Genomic DNA, 24,797 nt, shown 5'->3' on the forward strand with positions numbered 1-24,797 from the left:
CTTGCAATAAACATTCTTGTATGCGCACTTTTGCCCATAAGCATGATTAATTCTCCAGAATGATGCTCTCCAGAATGAAGCAGAGTAGCAGGTTCATCAATTTGGCCAAGTTGCCTTCCAGAAAGACTTCAATAACTTACATTCCCACCTATAGTGTATGAGTGTGCCCATTTCTCCACACATTCTCTAATGCTTTATTTGAAATATTTATAAATCTGACAGAAGGGACTAGTTTGAAAATGAATAGAAGATAGAAGAGGTGTAAGTTGTCTTCAAATATTTAATTTAATTTAATTTAATTTATTTATTTTTGTCTTTTTTAGGGCCACACCGTGGCATGTGGAGATTCCCAGGCTAGGGGTTGATTGTTTTGTGTCATTGTTTTGACAACTCCCCGCCTCCATTTTCTCAGTGCTGTCTTTCTGAGTAAGTATCCTATCAGACCTTTTGGATCTTTTTGGATTGGTCCTGTGTCTCTCATATTTCCCATCTCCACTTGTCAATCATACATTCTGAGAAAGTTCTTCAACTTTTTCTACTTAGCTTTCCATTGAAAATATTAAAAGTTTTTGGAGTTTTCTTAGCAGCTCAGTGGTCAAACAAACCTGACTAGGACTCATGAGGATGTGGGTCCAATCCCTAGCCTCACTCGGTGGGTTGGGGATCCAGCGTTGCTGTGAGCTGTGGTATAGGTTGAAGACATGGCTTGGATCCCACATTGCTGTGGCTGTGCCATAGGCTAGCAGCTATAGCTCTGATTTGACCCCTAGTCTAGGAACTTCCATATGCCGTAAGTGAGACCCTAAAAAAAAAAGCAAAAAAAAACTAGCTTTCTATATAGAAGTTTAATACATCCAATGTTATATTTATATCAAGGTATTTATTTATTTATTTATTTATTTTTGTCTTTTTCGGGCTGCACCTATGGCATATAGAGGTTCCTAGGCTAGGGGTTGAATTAGAGCTGCAGCTGCTGGCCTACACCACAGTCACAGCAACTTGGGATCTGCCCCATGTCTGCAACCTACACCACAGCTCATAGCAGCGTCAGATCCTTAACCCATTGAGCAAGGCCAGGGATTGAACCCGTGTCCTCATGGATACCAGTCAGATTCATTTCTGCTGCTCTACAACAGGAACTCCTAAATGGTATCTTTTGAAATTTAATTTTCTAACTGCTTATCGATAATACACAGAAACACAATTGTTTGTTTGTTTTTGTCTTTTTGCCTTTTCTAGGGCTGCTCCCTCTGCATATGGAGGTTCCCGGGCTAGGGGTCTAATCAGAGCTATAGCCACTGGCCTACACCACAGTCATAGCAACGTGGGATCCGAGCTACGTCTACGATCTTACACCACAGCTCACAGCAATGCCAGATCCTTAACCCACTGAGCAAGGCCAGGGATCGAACCCACAACCTCATGGTTCACAATCGGATTTGTTAACCACTGAGCCATGACAGGAACTCCCACAATTGCTTTTTAAAAAACCTGATCTTAGAGTTCCCATTGTGGCATAGCAGAAAAGAATCCGACATGGTGTTGCAGTGAGCTGTGGTGTAGGTTGCAGACATGGCTCAGATCTCAAGTTGCTACAGTTGTGGTGTAGGCTGGCAGCTGCAGCTCTGATTAGACCCCTAGCCTGGGAACTTCCATATGCCGCAAGTTTGGCCCTAAAAAAAAAAACAAAAACAAAAACAAACAAAAACCTGATCTTGAATTTGTCAACTTTGCTAAACTCATTTATTAATTCTAATGATTTATTTGCAGTTTCTTTTAGATTTTCTAGGTATACAACTACATCATCTGTGACAAAACAGTTTTGTTTCTTTTTTTCTAATGTTTATAGCTCTTACCTCATTTTCTTGCTTTATTACACTGGCTAGGCCTCCAGTGTACTGTTGAATAAAAATTTTGCTAGTAGCCTCCCTTATCTCATTTTCAATCTTTTTTTTTTGGTCTTTTTTTGCCATTTCTAGGGCCGCTCCCACAGCATATGGAGGTTCCCAGGCTAGGGGTCTTATCAGAGTTGTAGCTGCTGGCCTACACCAGAGCCACAGCAATGCGGGATCTGAGCCGAGTCTGCAAACTACACCACAGCTCACGGCAACGCTGGATCCTTAACCCACTGAGCAAGGCCAGGGATCGAACCCGCAACCCCATGGTTCCTAGTCAGATTCGCTAACCACTGAGCCACAAGGGGAACTCCATCATTTTCAATCTCAAAGAGAATGTTTTTAACACTTCACTAATAAGTATGATATTTGATGTAAGTTTTCGTGATAAATATTCTATATCAGGTTAAGGAATTTTCATTCTATTCCTAGTTTGATAAGAGTATTTGTTTTTCCATTATGACAAGACGTTTAATTTTGTAAGATAGATTTTCTGCATCTATTGAGATGATCTTGTCTATTTTCTTTACTTAAATTACACTTAAACTTTAAAAAAAAAAATAAGTGATTATCTTCAAGAGTCTTACCTGCTAGTCTTTTAACCAAATATCTAAGACAGTTTTATAGTTTGTTTAAGGGTTAATAATACATACTCTTACAAGCTTGGCAACTTTATAAAACAAATAAAAGGAAAACTATATCAGTCTCTTTGGAAAATAGCATGGCAGTTACTCAAAAGGTTAAACATAGAGTTAACATATGACTCAGTAATTCCACTTTTAGATATATACTCAAGGGAAATAAAAATACATGTCTATGCAAAAACCTGTACATGAATGTTTGTAGCCTTACTCATTACAGCTAGAGTGAAAGCAACCCAAATGTCCATCAACTGATGAATGGATAAATAAAATGTGGTATATCTATAAAATGGAATATTATTTGGCAATAAAAAGAAGTACTGAGACATGTTACAACATGGATGAGCCTTCAAAACATCATGCTATGTCAAAGAATCCAGTCACAAAGGACCACATATTGCATGATTCCTTTTCTTTAAATGTTCAGAATAGGTGGATAGAAATTAGATTAGTGGTTACCTAGGTTTGGGGTAGAGCATGGTTTGAGGGGAAATGAGGAGCCACTGCTAAAAAAATACAAAGTTTCTTTTTAGGATGAAGAAAATGCTCTAAAATTGATGGTTAGGATGGCTGCACAACCTGCAAATTAAACTGTAAACTAAAAACCACAGAACTGTGCACTTACTGTAAATGGGTGAATTGTACAGTATGTGAATAATATCTCAATAAGGCTGTTATTAAAAAAAACCCTGCCTTTTAAAATAGGCTACTATAATTAAGCACGGTTTCCTATCAATCCCTCCTATAATCAACTAAATCAACTAATGTGCTTTAGGTTGTCATATGTGGGTTGAGTGTAGCACACAAAATGCATTCTACTTTTTTTTTAATGGATTATTTTTGAAGATTGGTGAACTGGTAAGCAGGTTTCTGCAAAGATTCATAATCTCAAAAATAAAAGAGGGCTGACAAATATGATCAGACAATTCTGACAACATATTCAGGTCAAGAAAAGACAAACGTTCATAGAGGTTGACTGAGAGGGAAGGACCACAAAGAACATAGTACCAAGAGTTTCCCAAAGCCATTAATTATGGTTTTAAAAATGTTTAAGATAGAGGAGTTCCCGTCGTGGCGCAGTGGTTAACGAATCCGACTAGGAACCATGAGGTTGTGGGTTCGGTCCCTGCCCTTGCTCAGTGGGTTAATGATCCGGCGTTGCCGTGAGCTGTGGTGTAGGTTGCAGACGCAGCTCGGATCCCACGTTGCTGTGGCTCTGGCGTAGGCCAGTGGCTACAGCTCCAATTAGAGCCCTAGCCTGGAAACCTCCATATGTCGCAGGAGCGGCCCAAGAAATAGCAAAAAGACAAAAAAAAAAAAGTTTAAGATAGAATGTTCAGGGATAAATGCCCTTTCCTACTTTTGAATTATTATTAATATCCATGTACGATAAATTTCCAAAGTGGAAAAGCAATTATCGGAGAGTGATTGAGGCTGCTAGTGCAATATTTACTTTTATATAGTGTTGAGGCAATTCAAATCTATTTTAATAAATTCCACATGCACTATTATGTGGATGCTCTATACATGCATTTAAAAAATATTTTAATAATCCAAAACAGAAAAGGCATATTGAAGTTAATTAGCTTAGTCAAACTTTCACTGATTTAAACAGATTATAGTCTGACCAAGAAAAGGAAGCTCAAAGCTTTAACTCTGAATGAACTTGATAAAAACTTCTTAGATGTATGACTGAGAAATCTGTCATTGTTGTATCATAAAATTGACAAAGTATTTTAAAGTAATTTCCACCCCTGCCCTTTGCTTTACAAAATGAAAATCTGAATGTCTAACTTCATATTTTGACAACTTTGGCTTTAATTTACTTTTGCTGGGTAGAGTATGAGAAAAACAGTTAAGCTGTCCAAAACTAAAGGAGACTATTAGACCAATGTTCCATTTTCTTTACAAATTCCATCACAAAACATACCTTGGACAAAGTAGTATGTCCAGTCCTTTAAGGTGAAGAAGTTAATTTCTCAGGTCATTTTGATAAAAACAGAGTATAAAGTAGCTCAGTTTCAAAATTGAGTTAAATTAATTATTTAAAATTAAATATTTGTTAGGACAGAGACTGGGTGGGGATAGGGTAGATAAAATTACTTTTGGTTAGTGCTAAAATCACTTGAGGTTAATGTAAATATTCAATTAGTTCAAAGTCAGCTGTCAAACAAATTGTCAGCCTTTTGAAAGTACTCCCCATACCATACCAAGTAGCTTAAATACTTTCTACTTTGCGTTTAGTTTTCAGTAGTATTACTATGATATGTCCAGGAGTCAATATCTTTGTATTTATTCCATTAGGATTCAAAGGGATTCTTTTTTTTTTTTTTTTTTTTTTTTTGGTCTTTTTAGGTTCACACCCGAAGCACATGGAGGTTCCCAAGCTAGGGGTCCAATCAGAGCTGTAGCCACTGGCCTACACCACAGCCACAGCAACAAAGGAGCCGAGATGCATCTGTGACCTACACCACAGTTCAGGACAACACCGGATCCTTAACCCACTGATCGAACCCACGTTGTCATGGATACTAGTCAGGTTCATTAACCGCTTAGTCAGGACAGGAACTCCAAAGGGATTCCTGAATTTGTAGCCTGTTGTTTTTTGCTAGTTTTGGAATGTTCTTAGTCATTAAAATACTCTTTTTTGTCCCACTCTCTCTCTTCTCCTTCTGTTGTTCTATTAGACATTTTAGACTCCTCACTATAGTCCTTATTTATCTTATCCTCTCCTCTGTATTTCCTATCCATTCTTCTCGCCAAGCTTCATTAATATGTTCTTCTGATGTTTTCAGTTACTGGCTCTCTTCAGCTGTTCCTATTCTGCTGTGGTTATATCTACCAATTGAGTTTTTTTTTTTTTAATTGATGAACATTATTGGCATTAAGACTATAACAAAGTTCATCCTAAAACATTCTGCAATGCAAAATTATTTCACTCAAGGAGTGTTTAATAATTTGGATGCCAGGAATTACAAGCAATTTTCAAAAGCAAAGATTCTCACTTTCATAAAACTTTATACATCATTTGAACTAACAGATATTTATACTGCTAAAATCAAACAGGCATCATTTTCAAACATTCTTGTATCATGATTTTATATATTACATTATTTATCACCATTCTTCACCACTACACAAATTTTGTCATACACTTGCACCGTTCTCCTTTGATTTCTGATCTTCATCTTCATTCTTAACATTATCCTTCTTAAGAACAGTGTAGATTTCATCCATTACTGTGGATAAGTTTCTGATTGCCTTATTCAGTTGGTTTTCAAATTGCAAATTCATGTTTCCTGAAGTCTTTAAGTTCTGTAACTAAGGTCCTTTTTCACTTCTCTGAGTTCACCAGAGAGGTTTTTGTTGGAATTCTCCAAATCTAATGTGGTTTTTTCATCTTCATCCATCTTTTCTTCAAGTAACTGTAGCTTCTGTCCTACTTCAGCTCATACCTTTTCACTCTTTTCCAATTTTTGCAAGAGGCTTCCTATATCTACCATAGCACCATTATACACAATAAGGCCAACATTTTCTTCCACATCCTTTGATTTCTGTTTACAGTTGTTGGAAGTAACAACCTGTTTCCTAGCATATCTTCCTGCAATGCTTCAGATTCTTCATGGTTTTCCTCATCTTTTGAGGTACCTGTTAATTTCCAGTAAAAGCGAGACTCATGGAGGACTACTTTATTAAGGAGTTTCTTTACCTGAGTCTGAGAAAGATGTAGTCCAAGAATATAAAGTATTTCCTCCAAATCTTTTTCAAGAAGGTAACCACGATGGCTTTGGTCAAAATAAACAAATGCCACTAACAGATCCCTATTAATTGTGATCATCTGAGTCTTTTCTTTTTCCTTATCTTTAGAGGGCCTCTCCTTGCAGTATATCTACCAATTGAGTTCTTAATATTGATCACTGTAGTTTATTTCTAGAATTTTAACTTGGTCCATTTGTTGTTGTTTTCAGTTCTCTCCTAAAATTCTCAACTTTGTCTCATCTCTAAATAAATTAAACATTTAAAATCTATGTCTACCCATCTAAAAATGGGCAGAAGATCTAAACAGACAATTCTCCAAAGAAGACATACAGATGGCCAAAAAACACATGAAAAGATGTTCAGCGTCACTCATTTTTAGAGAAATGCAAATCAAAACCACGATGAGGTACTACTTTACACCAGCCAGAATGGCCATCATCCAAAAGTCTACAAACAATAAGTGCTGGAGAGGGTGTGGAGAAAAAGGAACCCTAGTACACTGTTGGTGGGATTGTAAATTGGTGCAACCACTGTGGAAAACAGTATGGAGATTCCTCAGAAAACTAAACATAGAACTCCCATTTGATCTAGCAATCCCAATCCTGGGCATCTATCCAGAGAAAACCACGACTTGCAAAGACACATGTACTCCAGTGTTCATTGCAGCACTATTTACAATAGCCAAGACATGGAAACAACCTAAATGTCCATCGACAGAGGAGTGGATTCAGAAGAGGTGGTACATATACACAATGGAATATTACTCAGCCATCAAAAAGAACGAAATACCAGCATTTTTAGCAACATGGATGGACCTAGAAACTATCATGCTAAGTGAAGTCAGCCATACAATTAGACACCAACATCAAATGCTTTCACTGACATGTGGAATCTGAAAAAAGGACAGAGAGAACTTCTTTGCAGAACAGATGCTGACTCACAGACATTGAAAAACTTATGGTCTCTGGAGGAGACAGTTTGGGGGGTGCGGGGATGTGCTTGGGCTGTGGGATGGAAATCCTGTGAAATCAGATTGTTATGATCATTATACAACTACAGATGTGATAAATTCATTTGAGTAATAAAAAAAATGAAAAAAATTAAAAAATTAAAAAATAAAAACGGGGGCAGTGACTTCTGCCCTGTCAGTTAAAAAAAAAAAAAAAAAAATCTATGTCTAGGAATTCCATTGTGGCTCAGCAGGTTAAGAACCTGACATAGTATCCCTGAGGATACGGGTCTGGTCCCAGGCCTCACTCAATGGGTTAAGGACCCAGCATTGCCATAAACTGCAGCATAGATCACAGATGGGTCTCGGATCCAGTGTTGCTATGGCTGTTGGCACAGGCTGGTAGCTTCAGCTCCAATTCAACCACTAGCCTGGAAACTTCCATATGCTGCAAGTGTGGCCATAAAAAGGAAAAAAAAAAAAAGAGAGAGAGAAAAAAAAATCTATGTCTAAAATACCATTCTCTGTAATCTGCCATTGTTCATATTTCCTTTTGGTTTTTATTAGGGTTATCGTGTCTCCTATTATGCCTAGGATTTAAAATTGAGTACAAAGGAGTTCCCGTCGTGGCGCAGTGGTTAACGAATCCGACTAGGAACCATGAGGTTGCGGGTTCGGTCCCTGCCCTTGCTCAGTGGGTTAACGATCCGGCGTTGCCGTGAGCTGTGGTGTAGGTTGCAGACGCGGCTCGGATCCCGCGTTGCTGTGGCTCTGGCGTAGGCCGGTGGCTACAGCTCCGATTCAACCCCTAGCCTGGGAACCTCCATATGCCGCGGGAGCGGCCCAAGAAATAGCAACAACAACAAGACAAAAAAAAATTGAGTACAAAACACTATATGTTAAAAACTGTAGGAATAATTTTAAGTTTATTATGATATTATATTCCTCTAAGAGGACTTACATTTATTTCTAGTGAGTTGCTTGGGGCCCTAGAGCTCCTTAACCATCTTAATTCAATTTCAGAGATGAGATGATCGAAGCTGGGCCGATGTAGTATTTTTGGGTCTCAACCCAGAACACGGAAGGTTTACCAGCTTCCCTCAGCCCTTACTGGGTCTCTGGACCCTAACTTCTGTCATCCCCACCCTTGAAAGCCTTTCAATACCACTCAGTTTCTCAGCCATCTTTTCTGGAACCTGCAGAAGCCCCTAAGGAAAAACCAACTCAAGTTCCCCCTTTGCAGTTTACTTCTTTCCCCAGATACTATCTCTATAATTCTTTAATACCTTATTAATGCTCTACTGCCTCCAAACAGCTTATTTTTATATTTTAATCCAAAAGAAACATCTGTTCTAAACTACTTAGATTAGGAAAACTAATCCAAATTAACTAGTCTACCATTACCGAAAGAAAAAGCTGCATTAACTTTTCCCAAACTGTGTGTTCAAATTATTTACAGAAACATCTGTTTCTTTCTCTCCTTTTAACTTGGGTAAATGCCACATTCACATTCTGCCACTGGGATGAAGGGGAATAAAGAAACAGAAATCGAATCAATTCCTTATAAAATACTGTATCTCACTTCTTTGCTCCTCCATCATGTTTGCAACTCTATGTCTAGAGTCTCTTCAGGGTTCCAATAAGCAGCTCAGCCAAATACACAAAACTATATGGACAAGGACATTTACATTAATTCAGTATAATAATGGAAATACCTCAAATATCCATTAATAGATTATATAAATAATGATACAACAAAGAAATTTTGAGAGTAAGATAAGTCAATATATAGTGACGTAATTCCATTTTTATTAGAAAATAATTTTCTTTCTTTTTTTTTTTTTGCTTTTTAGGGCCACACCTGTGGCACATGGAAGTTTCCTGGCTAGGGGTCGAATCAGAGCTACAGTTGCTGGCCCACACCACAGCCACAGCAATGCTAGATTCGAGCTGTGTCTGTGACCTCCACCACGGCTCATGGCAACGCTGGATCCTTTAACCCAATGAGTGAGGCCAGGATGTAACCCACATCCTCATGGATACTAGTCAGGCTCAATACCGCTGAGCCACAGAGGAAACTTCCTAGAAAATAATTTTCAAAGAAACTTGGAAGCAGACTCCATCTAGGAGAACACTATGAATAGCCATACACCAATAAACTAGACAACTGAGAAGAAATGGACAAATTTCTAGAAACACACAGCTTGCCAAGACCGAGGCAAGAAATAGACAATTCGAACAGCCTGATCACTAGAAGTGAAACTGAAACTGTAATTTAAAAACTCCCAGAAAAAGCATGGAAAACAGACTTGTGGTTGCCAGGGGGAGGGAGAGGAAGTGGGATGGACTGGGAATTTGGGGTTAATAAATGCAAACTATTGCCTTTGGAATGGATAAGCAATGAGATCCTGCTGTACAGCACTGGGAACTACATCTAGTCACTTATGATGGATCACGATAATGTGAGAAAAAAGAATGTATACATGTATGTGTGACTGGGTCACCTTGCTGTACAGTAGAAAATTGACAGAACACTGTAAACCAGCTATAATGGAAAAAATAAAAATCATTAAAAAAAAAAAACTGCTAGAAAAGAAAAACAAAACCATGGTATCAAAACCAGACAAAAACACTGCAAAAAAGGAAAATTATAGGCCAATATCTCTGATGAATATAGATGCAAAAATCCTGAACAAAATATAGCAAGTCCCCAACAAATACACAAAAAGGATCTTATACCATGACGAAGCTGGATTTATCCCAGGGTCAAAAGGATGGTTCAACATATGCAAATCAGCCAATGTGATTAAACTACATTAATAACAATGAAAAAAAGACAAAAATCACATGACCATCTCAATAGATGTAGCAAAAGCATTTGACAAATTCAACATCTGCTCACGATAAAAACTCTCACCATAATAAATAAAGGCTATTTGTGACAAACCAACAGCCAATATAATACTCAACAGTGAAATGCTCAAAGTCTTCCCACTAAATTCAGGAAATAGTAGCGAAAGTCCTAAACACAGAAATCAGATAAGAAAAAGAAATAAAAGGTATCCAAGTAGGAAAGTAAGAGGTAAAACTATCACCATATGCAGATGACAAGATATTCTGTAGAGAACCCTAAAGTATCCACTCCAAAACTACTAGAACTAATAAATGAATTCAACAAGGGTGCAGGATATGAAATTAATATATAAAAATCCTGCTTAAAACTGCATCCAAAAAAGGAGGGGGGGAGGGAGCAGGAAACCTAAGAAATAAACTAACTGAGAAGAGGAGATCTATATACAGAAACGTGTTGCATTTCTATAGACTAAAATAATGAATTATCCAGAAAGTTAAAAAAAAATCCTGCTTTGGAGTTCCCGTCGTGGCACAGTGGTTAACGAATCCGACTAGGAACCATGAGGTTGCGGGGTTCGATCCCTGCCCTTGCTAAGTGGGTTAAAGATCTGGTGTTGCCGTGAGCTGTGGTGTAGACGCAGCTCGGATCCTGTGTTGCTGTGGCTCTGGCGTAGGCTGGCAGCTACAGCTCTGATTAGACCCCTAGCCTGGGAACCTCCATATGCCGCAGGAGCAGCCCAAGAAACGGCAAAAAAGACAAAAAAAAAAATCCTGCTTAAAATTGTGTCCAAAAAAGGGGAGGGGGGGCAGGAAACCTAAGAAATAAACTAACCAAGAAGAGGGAAGATCTATATACTCTGAAAACTATAAAACATTGATGAAAGAAACCTAAAATGAGCAAAAAGAAATAGAAAGATATCTCGTGCTATTGGATTGGAAGAATTTTATCATTAAAATGGCCATACTAGCCAAAGCAATCTACAGATTTAATGTAATCCCTATTAAAATACTTAGGACATATTTCACAGACCTACAGAAAATAACCTTAAAATTTATATGAAATCACGAAAGACTCCAAAGTGCCAAAGCAATCCTGAGGGGGAAAAAAAAAAAAAAAACAAGAGCTGGAGGTATGATTCTCCTAGACTTCAGACTACACATAACAAACATAGTATTGGCACAAAAAGAGACACATAGATCAATGGAACAGAATAGATCCCATAAATAAATAAATGTATGCATCTCCAGTAAATTAATCTAAAATAAAGGAAGTAAGTATATATAGTGGAGAAAAGACAGTGTCTTCAACAAGTGGCGCTAGGAAAACTGAACACCCACATGTAAAATAGTAAGGGTAGACTATTCTCTTTCACACCATACACAAGAAACCAAAATAAATCAAAACAAACCAAAATGAAACTATCAAATGGTTTAAAAACCTAAATGTAAGCCCTGAAACCATAAAACTCTGAGAAAAGAAGAGAGGCAGAACACTCTCTGACAGAAATTATAGCAATATTTTCTTGGTTCAGTCTCCTAAGGCAAAAGAAATAGGAGCAAAAATAAACAAATGGGACCTAATTAAATTAAAGTTTTTGCATAGCAAAGGAAACCACAAAGACAACCTATTGAACAGGAGAAAATATGGGCAAATGATGTGATTAACAATGGCTTAATATCCAAAATACACAAATAGATCATACAACTCAATATCAAAAAAATAAACAATTCAATCGAAAAATGGGTAGAAGACTTGAACAGATCTTTTTCCAAAGAAGATATGCAGATGGCTAACAGACAAATGAAAAGATACTCAGCATTACTAATTAGAGAAATGCAAATCAAAACCACAATGAGGCATCACAAAACACTGGTCAGAATGGCTATCTCCGGAAAGTATACAAACAACAAATGTTGGAGTTCCTGTTGTGGTGCAGTGGTTAATGAACCCAGCTAGGAACCATGAGGTTGAGGGTTCGATACCTGGCCTTGCTCAGTGGGTTAAGGATCTGGTGTTGCCTTAAGCTGTGGTGTAGGTCACAGACACGGCTCGATCTGGCGTTGCTATGGCTGTGGTGTAGGCCAGTGGCTACAGCTCTGATTGGACCCCTGGCCTGGGAATCTCCATATGCCGCAGGAGCGGCCCTAGAAAAGGCAGAAAGACCAAAAAAAAAAAAAAAAGTTGGAGAGGATGTAGAGAAAAGGGAACCCCCATTCATTGTTGGTGGGAATGTAAATTGGTGCAGAACAGTATGGAGGTTCCTCAAAAATTTTAAAGTGATTACCATATGATCTAGCAATTCAACTCTTGGGTACATTTCCAGAAAACAAACAAACAAACAAAAAACCCACACCGGTTCAAAAAGACACATGCACCCCAATGTTCACAGCAGCATTATTTACAATAAAGACATGGAAACAACCCAAATGCCCAGCAACACTGGTTTAGGAAGATTGGTTTAAGATGATTGGTTTAAGACGATGTGTGATACATATACACAATGGAGTACTAGTCATAAAAAAGAATGAAATAAAGCCATTTGCAATAACATGGATGGACTCAGAGAATATGCTCAGTGAAATAAGTTAGAGAGAGAAGGACAAATACTATATGATAACAGTTATATGTGGAATCTATGATACAATACAAATGAATGTACATGCAAACAGAAATAGACTCACAGATATAGAAAACAAACTTGGGGTACCAAAAGGGAAAAGAATGAGGGGAGGGACAATTTAGGGGTATGGGATTAACAGACACAAACTATCATATATGAAATAGAGAAGCAACAGGAATATATTGCGTAAGGGAGTTCCCGTCATGGCACAGTGGTTAACGAATCTGACTAGGAGCCATGAGGTTGCAGGTTCAATCCCTGGCCTTGCTCAGTGGGTTAAGGATCCGGCACTGCTGTGAGCTGTGGAGTAGGTCACAGATGTGGCTCGGATCCTGTGTTGATGTGGCCCTGGCACAGGCTGGTGGCTATAGCTCTTATTAGACCCCCTAGCCTGGGAACCTCCATATGCCGCAGGAACGGCCCTAGAAAAGGCAAAAAGACGAAAAAAAAAAAAAAAGAATAAATTGTGTAGCACAGGGAATTATACCCAGTATCTTATAATAACCTATAATGGAATATAATCTGCAAAAAATACTGAATCACTATGCTGTACTTTTGAAACCACAATATTGTAAATCAACTGTATTAAAAAAAAACCCCAACTAAACAAAAATACTCATAGAAGAAATCCATATGCTAAACATAAATACATATTTATAGCACATACTAAACTAAATAATATTTATCTATTTCTGTTTTCTCATTAGTTTCACAATATTTGAATTTTTATGAGAATTATTCTGTAATCATAAATAATATAAATTATCAAGCCCATCAAGCCAATTAGAGTTCTACAGAGTTTTCACATTCCAAGAAGCCAAGCCAACAACAAATCAGGCCTTTATTTAAAAGCATGTAACCCCCTGGAGGTGTCACTCTCCCCTGAGAAAAAAAAAGTAGGCAACACTAAATAGGCTAAGTCAGGTCTAATACTTTAAGATGTGGAACAGGGAAAAGTCCTAGCTAGCGACATGAAAGTAAAATAATTTGATTATACATCAAGATGGAAGAGATGATAAAATGATCAGGGAAAATGAAGTAGGGGAGCACTGAAAGGTGTAGAATAAAGGATAGAAGTAGAACTGATGGAAACCAAGATAAAAATTAGAGTCCAGTAGGAAAGAAGCGAATACAAAGCATTTTTACGTTTAGGATATGTAATGGCAATGTGTTACGGCTAATTTTTTTCAATTTTTGATAGCCTGTGTATCTGACAATATTAATTTTTTATCACGCCTAAATGAGTTAAATTGGGATCAAGAAACCTGCTCTGGTGTTTGTACTACTAAATAGCAGCATAACGGTTTTTTTTTAGTTATAGTTGATTTACAATGAAAAGCATAATCTTAAACAAAAATGCCTTGACATTTCTGATCTTCAGTTTTCAATCTCATTATAATGACAGGTTCAGGAGTTCCCGTCGTGGCGCAGTGGTTAACGAATCCGACTAGGAACCATGAGGTTGCGGGTTCGGTCCCTGCCCTTGCTCAGTGGGTTAACGATCCGGCGTTGCCCTGAGCTGTGGTGTAGGTTGCAGACGTGGCTCGGATCCCGCATTGCTGTGGCTCTGGCGTGGGCCGGCGGCTACAGCTCCAATTCGACCCCTAGCCTGGGAACCTCCATATGCCGCAGTAGCGGCCCAAGAAATAGCAACAACAACAACAACAACAATAACAACAACAAAAGACAAAAAAATAAAAAATAAAAAAATAATAATAATGACAGGTTCAAATTTGATAATTCAAAGTCATGTTCAGATAAAAAAAAAATCCATAATACTAGAAGAGGACTGTTCGTTTAGTTAGGTATTTACCTGACCAGTTGTTTACCCACAGCTACTCCTTGCACCACTCCAGATAAGAGGTGACTAATGCCATAACTCCCTATTCCCACATTCACAACAGAAATTGGTAATTAGCTGCCCACCTCTGCGCCAGGCCAGTCACTGAGTTCTCCCTTACTTTCATACTTCCCTGCAACCATTTTCAACAAATCGAAGATGGTATTTGAGATAAAACCTATTCACCATCCTATAAATCCATAAGAGAGTTATGACTTCCAATACAATTCTAAAACTTTCTTAGTGAATATTTTCTACATTCATTTCTACATAGAAATTTTGAATATTTCTACACAGAGATAGGGAGAGCAAATTAGGATTTAAAAATAACTATTACCTCAAAGTTTTCTTTAATAAAATACTTTAAAATCCTCAGATATAGAAATCCCCACCATTTTATTTTATTTATTTCATTATTATTATTTTTTCTTTTTTGGCCACACTGGGCTTTGGATCAAACCTGAGCCATAGCTGCAGCAATGTTGGATCCTTAACCAGCGCCTCCACATAGACAAGCCAGACCATTAACCCATTGTACCACAGCAGAACTCTCTCATCATTTTAAAATGATACAAAAAAACAGAGAAAAACAAAAATATCCTTACCAGTTTTTCTGCTTCTGTGTTCATTTCCCTTAATTTCTTGATATGTTCCTTTTTAATCATGAGAATTTTTGATAATCTGGTCTACAGACAAAGAAGAAGAGATGGAGTAACAGAGGCACTTAAGTATATCACACAGACATCAAATTTCTAAGTTTTCAATAAGATATTTTAGGAGATTTTAGTGTTTCAATATAAATAAAGCACAGATATTTTATATGTATATGGCTGATGAGCTGAGAGGAAGATATTTTAAAATCCATTGTAACCAGGACATATCAAAAGGACTATTAGGCTTTCATTGGTCCAAAATGGAATAATTTGTGGACCAATCAGAATAATAATTACAATGAAGTGAAGTATGAACATGTTAAAATCCATGAGTTCAGACTGATAATTAAAAAAAATTAACTATTGTTGGGGGAAAACTGGTGACCAAAGTGGTAAGCAGAAAACAAAGTCAAGCGTTTATCCTGCCTTTCCTATACAAAGTATGCCATTAAGTAACCAAATAATAGATTAGGGGAAGATTTTCTTTAGTGAACTATTTCAGCTAATAAACAAAGAAAGAAGGACAGATCTAGAATAACATCATTTTTCAATCCTAATGAACAAATGGATCTAGGCATTGATAATTAGTAGCAGCTAACATTACATTTAAAAAAAAAGTTAAAATAATATGGGTATGCCATCAGAACACAAAATCACCCATAAAAGTAGTCAGATAAAAACAAGTAAACCAACCAAATAAAAAAAACCAAATCAAATCAACACTTTATATTCAATGAGCAATTTACATGAAATACAAATGACAGAACAACCTGGAGGATATCACAAGGATTTAGTCAGCAAATCCAGACTTGGGAGACTCTATAGACAAATAATCCAGTTTCTCCAACAAATAAGTTAATAAGGAAAACGAGCAGTCAACATTTAAGGGACAATTGGAAAACTAAAATGCTCACTGGATATTTGATGAAATTAAGAAATTTTTGGTTAACTTTTTATTCTTTTTTTGCTTTTTAGGGCTACACTGAGACATATGGAAGTTCCCAGGCTAGGGGTTGAACCAGAGCTACAGCTGCTCGCCTACACTGCAACTCAGAGAAACATTGGATCCTTAACCCACTAAGCAGGGCCAGGGATCAAACATGCATCCTCATGGATACTGTTGGGTTCCTTATGCTGAGCCACGACGGGAACTCCTCTTGCTTATTGTTGATAGAAAAATCATGGATTTCCTTCTAATTCTTTTTTTTTTTGTCTTTTTTGCTATTTCTTGAGCCGCTCCCACGGCATATGGAGGTTCCCAGGCTAGGGGTCAAATCGGAGCTGCAGCCACCGGCCTACGCCAGAGCCACAGCACTGCCAGATCCGAGCCACGTCTGCAACCTACACCACAGCTCACGGCAACGCCGGATCTTTAACCCACTGAGCAAGGGCAGGGATCGAACCCGCAACCTCATGGTTCCTAATCGGATTTATTAACCACTGCGCCACGACGGGAACTTCCCCTTCTAATTATTTTCAAAAGCCCTCTCTAAGAAGTGTTAACCTTATTAGATTCCTTAAAACCCCTAACCCCAGGAAAGAAAAAAATTCCCTTAGAAAATTCACTGTAAATTATGAATTATGAAACTTGAAAAAAATGTTTATTTTGTCATAAAAAAAGGAACAGAAAAAGATAAAAACATACCCATTTATCTCGCAATTTAATATTAACAAGAACAATTTTGAGTCACATAAAACTTTACATAATACAAAAGACAAGTACATAAAAGAACTTTTATTTTTACCTCTTGGCTTAAAACAATGAAAGTAGTGTTTTAACTAGCCTTTACACATAGATTTTGAAGTTAAAACTAAGCACTGCAATCAAACATTTAAGCACCAATAAAAATATCAATACTTTAGAAGTAGTGCACTAGTATTTAGCTTCTTACTCCCTCTACTGGTAAGTCTCTCCGTCTCTCCCTCCCTCCCTTCTCTCTCTTCTCTCACCTCTCTTCTCCCCTCACCACTCTACTTGTCTGAATATGACATATTAGCTCTGTTTTACTTCCACTATTAAAAGAAAGAAAGTCTTTAAAAAATAAGTGTCCTATTTATGAAAATAATAAGCCTTCACTCTTTCTATATTTTAAACTTTTCATTTAAAAATATCTTATCCATCTTTGGAAGCCAAAAGGCATAATTCTGTATTCCAAAGATAATGAACAACATATAACTAACGAATAAAAAATGCTATACATTGGAGTTCTTGTCATGGCTCAGCGGATGAATCTGACTAGTATCCATGAGGAGGCGGGTTCAATCCCTGGCCTTGCTCAATGACTTAAGGAACCGGCATTGCCCTGAGCTGTGGTGTAGGCTGCAGATGTGGCTCAGATCCCTTGTTGCTGCAGCTCTGATTCCACCCCTAGCCTGGGAATCTCCATATGCCAAGGGAGAGCCCTAAAAAGACTGAAAAAAAAAAAAGAGCGAAAACAAATACTGTATACATACACACAAATGACCAGACTTTTCCTCAAAATAACATTAACTGTAAAAGGTAACACTGTGAATATTTTAATGGATTGTTAGACACATTTTTATTTATAAAGACTCTATCCAAGCCACATAGTTTTTCTTTTCAAAAAAAGGAAAGGAGGGAGTTCCTGTCATGGCTCAGTGGTTAATGAATTCGACTAGGGACCATGAGGTTTTGGGTTCAATCCCTGGCCTCGCTCAGTGTGTTAAGGATCTCATGTTGCTGTGGCTCTAGCATAGGCCAGCAGCTAGAGCTCCAATTAGACCCCTAGCCTGGGAACCTCCATATGTCATAGGTGCGGCCCTAGAAAAGGCAAAAAGACCAGAAAAAAAAAAAAAAAACCACACACACACAAAAAAAACACAAGGAAGGGAAAAGACACAGAACAAACATGATTAGACTGATTCAAAGTAAGTAATTTATTTAATACAATCTTCAAAATAAAGAGCTCATTCTATTCTTCTGAGTTGAGTCAGGCTATTCAGGAAAACTGTTCTATATAATAATTCTAACAACACTGTAAGTCAACTATACTCCAATAAAATTAAAAAAAAAAAAACAATTCTACACTTGTTTCGATTTACCATTAGATGTCTTTGTGTCTAATTACTAAGTACTTAACAAATGAATAGCTATTTCTAGTCAGAAAAGAAAGTTCCTACTAACCAGAGAGCTGGCCAACATATCATAATTGTTGAGGTGCTGATAATGCCAGGATGCACTGAGGTTACTAAATAAAAACTTATTTATTTATTTTTTTCTTATTTTTTTTTAAGGGACACACCCATGGCACCTGGAGGTTTCTAGGCTAGGGGTTGATCTGGAGCTGTAGTTGTTGGCCTACACCACAGCCACAGCAACGCAGGAGTGAAGCTGCATTTGTGACCTACACCACAGCTCATGGCAACATCGGACCCCCCCCTTAACCCACTGAGCAAGGCCAGGGATTGAACCTGCGCCCTCGTGGATGCTAGTCAGATTAGTTAACCGCTGAGCCACAACAGGAACTCCAAAACTTTTATAGTCATACAATTTATAACAAAAAAACATTCAGTTTCACAGGGCATATGCCAGAATGTTAGAGTCCCTAACATCGCAAAATAATAAGAACCAAATCCAAGAGAAGTCTAACAAAAAAGACCACTAAGTCTTTTTTGGCTGTTACCCCTTATTTTCAAGCTTTGTTGGAAATAACAGAGTTCTTAAAACCAACACAATAATTTTTAAAAGTGCAAAAACATTTGGTCCTAGAAAAATTTTCAACTTTAATAACACAAGAGACTTTTTTTAAAAACAAATAACTAAAATATTCAGAGCAATTCTTACCACTTGGATAAGGAATTCTACTGGAAAACCACCTAATGTTTCAGTGTCAGAGCCAGAAATTTTACTTCTCCAAGGTGACTGTCCTAATAAAGGATCATTATCCTACGGGAATAAAAGGGAATGATTTAACCATTAACTGTTCAAAAGAAGTATCTTATTTTTAGATAAAAATCAAACTCTACTATAATTTTCTGTTAAAAACCCTACAAAAAGAAAAATATTTCCAGAGTTGGAGCAACTATTTTATTAAACTATTTTATTTAATATCTGACAACTCAAAATAATGTGGGCACCTCCTGAAGTTACTGCAACAGATGTATATGTCATAAGAACAAGTTTACATGCATAATAATCATTTAAATTATTGGTGCTATTTAAAAAATATTACTTACTGTAATTGGTGACTGGAGAGGAGGAGTATAATGTAACCGTGGTGGAGTCATAAAAAATCGAGAAGGCCGCTGTTTTTGTCCAAAGGCAGCAATTGGCATGGTCTCATGAGAATCATTACTCTTTGGGAAAAGAGAACAGTCCTGACAACTTGAAGAACTTTAGCAATCATTTTAGCTTTATAAAGACTTTACTTCAGCTTTAAATGTACACTAGTTTACATGTTAGGATTTATTATAAAATATATTAACCCACAAAGATCAAAGGGCTAGAACTTTTTTTTTTGTCTTTTTTAATCTTTTCTAGGCCCGCACCCATGGCATATGGAGGTTCCCAGGCCAGGGGAATCGGAGGTATAGCCGCCAGCCTATGCCAGAGCCACAACAATATGGGATTCAAGCCACGTCTGTGACCTACACCACAGCTCACAGCAACACTGGATCCTTAATCCACTGATTGAGGCCAGGGATCGAACCCGAAACCTCATGGTTCCTAGTTGGATTCGTTAACCACTGAGCCACAACAGGAACTCCAGGGATAGAAGTTAAGTCAGAGTATGAATAACTACTTTGCAACTAACAGGCTGAACCCACAAAACAGAAGAAAGTGATTTATAAAAGAAAAGAAAGTGACCTATGACCTTTGTTGTCTCTGTGTTAAAGATTATCTGAATATTACCTCCTGTAATTAAAGTCAGTTCTTATCTGGCCAGGGAGAAATGTTTGGGTGATCTCATAGAAGAAATTACATTAATGAAACAGAAAAGTTATTTTCCTTTTTTGAAAGGGGAGGTTTAAAGTCTTTATCCTTTAATGAAAAAATTTAAGATTGGTGTACTTTGCTCTGTATTTAGTCCAAATTTTCTTTCTCTCTTACTCCTTTCTAAAAGTACATTTGAGGAGTTCCCGTCATGGCTCAGTGGAAAAGAAACCTGTCTAGTATCCATAAAGATGCAGATTCGATTCCTGGCCTCACTCAGTGGGTTAAGGATCCTGCACTGTTGTGAGTTGTGGAATAGGTCGAAGATGAGGCTCAGATCCCACGTTGCTGTGGCTGTGGTGTAGGCCGGCAGCTATAGCTCTGATTCGACCCTTAGCCTGGGAACTTCCATATGCCTCAGGTGCAGCCCAAAAAGTAAAAAAAAAAAAAGGTATATGATTTCCATGATATTGCTAAGTCAAGCATGATTTTTTTTTTTTTTTTTTTGCCATTTCTCAGGCCGCTCTCACGGCATATGGAGGTTCCCAGGCTAGGGGTTGAATCGGAGCTGTAGCCACCGGCCTACGCCAGAGCCACAGCAACTCGGGATCCAAGCCGCGTCTGCAACCTACACCACAGCTCACGGCAACGCCAGATCGTTAACCCACTGAGCAAGGGCAGGGACCGAACCCGCAACCTCATGGTTCCTAGTCGGATTCGTTAACCACTGCGCCAAGACAGGAACTCCTAAATCAAGCATGATCTTGAACTAATGGTCCAATAGTTTAATGGGCTACATCAGCAGTACAAAAGATCTGGATTCAAGTCTCAATCTGGCAAGATCCAGCTCAAAAGCCTTGAATAAATTATCCTGATGTACTTCTGTCTCAGTTTCATCACACAGTAAGTGGAGGTAATTCATACCCACCCTGCATATTCTGAGGATAAAATTGGAATGTATAAAAACATATTTTGAAGTGCATGGTGATACTTCATACTTTTTTTTTTTTAAGGCCACACCCACGACATATGGAGGTTTCCAGGCTAGGAGTCCAATTGGAGCTACAGCCTACACCACAGCCACAGCAACCTGGGATCCTTAACCCACTGAGTGAGGCCAGGGATCAAACCAAAGTCCTCATGGATACTAGCTGGATTAGTTTCCACTGTGCCACAATGGGAACTCCAATAGCTCATACGTTTAAAGTCATTTTGCAAGAGGACTATACCAAGAATTAAAATGAAAATGTTGTATAGCTTATTCCCCAAGATTATTTAGTGAAGAGTGATCAGTTCTGTCACACTACAGTTTGGTATTGGTACAAGAGCGGTACAAAAGACAGACACTAGCTTCTGGAAAATGTGGAAGACTTAAGTAGTTCTGCTCCAGGGATCTAGTAGGCAAGGCTGGGAACCCCTGAAGACCTCTTCTTCTGTGAGATCTTGATGCCATCACAAATACAACCCTTAAGAAAACTTAACAAAACATATTTAACAGGCATAAAACACAAGTATTACGAAATAATACTTACAAGAACTTCATAATCAGGGACAGTATGAGTTCCAAGGCCTGCCCTATCAAAAGTTACTCTATAAGTAGCATTAAGAGTATCCACAGCATCTATTTGTCCAGTGAACAGACCATCATGAACACCACGTAATCGTGCTGAGAAAAGACACAAAAAGGTTTAGGATGTTTAGGAGATACAAAGAAGTGTCAAATACAAAACTGCTCCAAGTATGTGACTTTAAATGGAGAAAGTACAGTATTGTTAGTATTTATTATAATTTCAAAAAAGGATGCACTTTATTTTAGATTTACTGGAACAATGACAAAAAAAGCTGAAACAAAAAGCAAAACTATAAATGGTGATCCTTAATTTGATATATGAATGAAATCATATATCTACCAAACTCAGGGGAAAATATTTTAAAATCATCGCTTTAAATCCCAAACTGCAAAAAAAAAAAGTTAACAAAAGAACTTAGGTCATTATACTCATGAATGAAACAACAGGAGTAGTTCAAATGAAAAAAAGAAAAAAGAAAATAAGACAAGGGTGCCAGGCAGAAAAGATACACCAGGCTTCATGGAGTTCCCATTGTGGCTCAGCAGGTTAAGAATCCAACTAGCCTCTGTGAGGATGCAGGTTTGATGCCTGGCCTCACTCAGCGGGTTAAGAGTATTGTGGACCTGGGGATTTCCCATCATGGCTCAGCGGTTAACGAATCTGACTAGGATCCACGAGGATGCAGGTTCGATCCTTAGCCTTGCTCAGTGGGTTAAGGATCCAGCATTGCTGTGAGCTGTGGTGTAGGTCGACTTGGATCTGATGCTGCTGTGGCTGTGGCATAGGCCAGCAGTTATAGCTCTGATTCAACCCCTAGCCTGGGAATTTCCATATGCAGTGGGGCAGCCCTGAAAAAAGACAAAAAAAAAAAAAAGAGGACTACTGTGGATCTGCACTTTTTTTTCTTTTTTAAAGCAAATGTGAGGAAGGTGGCCAAGATGGCAGAGTAGGAAGACCTTGAGCTCACCTCTTCCCACAAGCACACCAAAATTACAACTATTTACAGAGCAACTATTTTCTTTTTCTTTGTTGGCCACACCTGCAGCATGGGACTGAACTCCGTCCACAGAAGTGACCTGAGCCACATCAGTGACAATGCTTCACCACCAGGGAAACTCCTACAGAGTAACTATTAACGAGGAAAACCTGAAGACATGGAGAAGAGATGTTTTACAACTAGATATAAAGAAAGGACCCCACCAGACAGGTAGGAGGAACAGAGACACAGGTAGTCAAGAACTTCACTCCCCCACGGGTGACCCACAAAGGAAGGATTATCACAGCTGGAGAGGTTGGTCCTCCTCAAGGAGCCAGGGAGCTGAATTCCATGTGGGGCTCTCCAAACCGGAAGTCCTACACTGGGAAGACACAACCCAGAAGGTCTGACTTTGAAGGCCAGCAGGGCTTACATTCAGGAGAGTCAGAAGGCTGTGGGAAATAGATTCCTTTTTTTTTTTCGTTTTGCTATTTCTTTGGGCCGCTTCTGTGGCATATGGAGGTTCCCAGGCTAGGGGTTGAATCGGAGCTGTAGCCACTGGCCCACGCCAGAGCCACAGCAATGCGGGATCCGAGCCACGTCTGCAACCTACACCACAGCTCACAGCAACGCTGGATCGTTAACCCACTGAGCAAGGGCAGGGACCGAACCCGCAACCTCATGGTTCCTAGTCGGATTCATTAACCACTGCGCCACAACGGGAACTCCAATAGACTCCATTCTTAAAGGGAGCACACAAAATCTCTCACGTTCCTGGACCCAGAGCACTAATTCTATAGACCCACCTGCTGATTTTGGAGAGCCTCCCTGAGAAACAGGAGGCAACTGGAGCTCACCCGGGGGACAAAGACACTGGTGGTAGTCATTTCTGGGAGCTTGTTCAACCACGAGGACACTGGTGCTGGCAAGCGCCATTTTTTAATCTTCCCTCTAGCTTATTCTTACAGACAGGCTGAAACCCAGCCCGCCCATCAGCCTGTCTGTAAGAGGACTGTGATGCCTCAGGCCAGGCAATTAGCTGGGAGGGACACAGCCCCACCCACCACCTGGCTCGCCTGGAACTCCTGAGCCCATTGCTACTTTAGGACCTGGCCTTATCCACCAGAGGGCCCAGGACAGGCCACCGACACCAAGACACCATGTTGGTCCCAGGACCCCACAGGGTCCTGATACCAGAGACCCTGGGACCTGGCTTTGCTCCCTACCTGGGGATCAGCCTCACCTACCACTGGGCAGGTACCAGCCCTCAGACATCCTGGCCCTGCCTAGCAGGAATCAACACACTAACTCTAGGAGTTCCAGGGCCCTGCAATGGGAGACCCTGGGACTGGCTCCACCCACTAGTAAGCCAGCACTAGCCCCAGGACCCAGCCTCACCCACTAGTGGGTGGCCATCAGCCTGGGACCCTCTAGGCCTCCAGGCGGGCAACAGACCTGGGACCACTATATCACTACAGTCTACTGTGCCAGGACCCAGCCCACACAGCTGCAGGATGGCACCAGCCACAGACCCATTGAGCCCTGGCCCCACCCACCAGCAGGCTAATGTCAGCTCTGGGACACTTTGGGCCCTCAGCCAGCTGCCCTAGGAATTACCTCCCACCCCCACCAGTGGTGGGATACTAGCCTAAAGAACATCAGGGGCTCTGGCCTGCCAACCAGCAGGCTGACTACAACCACTGGACACCTTGGGCTGCTCAGCCAGTAGCCCCAGGATCCAGCTCCACTCCCTAGAAGCCTCACACCAACTTTGGGATAACCCAGACATAGCTGTGCCAGGAACTGGCCCACCCAGGAGCACTAGATCTGGTACCCCAGCCATAACTACCCACCTCGAACCCAGCTCCCCCCATCAGTGGGCCAGCACTAAGCCTAGGCCCCCTCACCCTCTTCTACAACCAGCCCCACCAACCAGCAGACAGCAGCCTTCCCAAAGGCAGAGCCTAACAACCAACCAGAATGAGGGCCAGCCATACCTACCAGATTGCCCAGAACAGAAAGACCCAGACAGTCCACACAGGGGGCAATTCTAGAGCACACAGCAGCCATTAAAAAAAAATCTTTTTAAAATTTATTTTATCTGAATAATTTCCATTCAACCACTGAGATATCCCCATTAATTAT

General features: G+C 39.3%; 1 protein-coding gene across 1 annotated transcript in view; it reads right to left on the bottom strand.

Annotated features, from left to right (window-relative positions):
• LIN9 (lin-9 DREAM MuvB core complex component) overlaps positions 1–24,797 on the bottom strand; it is a 75,597-nt gene that overhangs the window by 11,810 nt on the left and 38,990 nt on the right. The window contains exons 8-11 of the mRNA XM_047755240.1: positions 21,638–21,771; positions 19,409–19,528; positions 19,017–19,118; positions 15,164–15,244 (exon numbers count right to left, since the gene is read on the bottom strand). Of these exons, the coding sequence (XP_047611196.1) occupies positions 15,164–15,244; positions 19,017–19,118; positions 19,409–19,528; positions 21,638–21,771 (437 nt within the window). The remainder of the gene's footprint in view (positions 1–15,163; positions 15,245–19,016; positions 19,119–19,408; positions 19,529–21,637; positions 21,772–24,797) is intronic.

Source organism: Phacochoerus africanus, chromosome 12 (genome assembly GCF_016906955.1).
Source record: "Phacochoerus africanus isolate WHEZ1 chromosome 12, ROS_Pafr_v1, whole genome shotgun sequence".
Taxonomy (NCBI): Eukaryota; Metazoa; Chordata; class Mammalia; order Artiodactyla; family Suidae; genus Phacochoerus; species Phacochoerus africanus.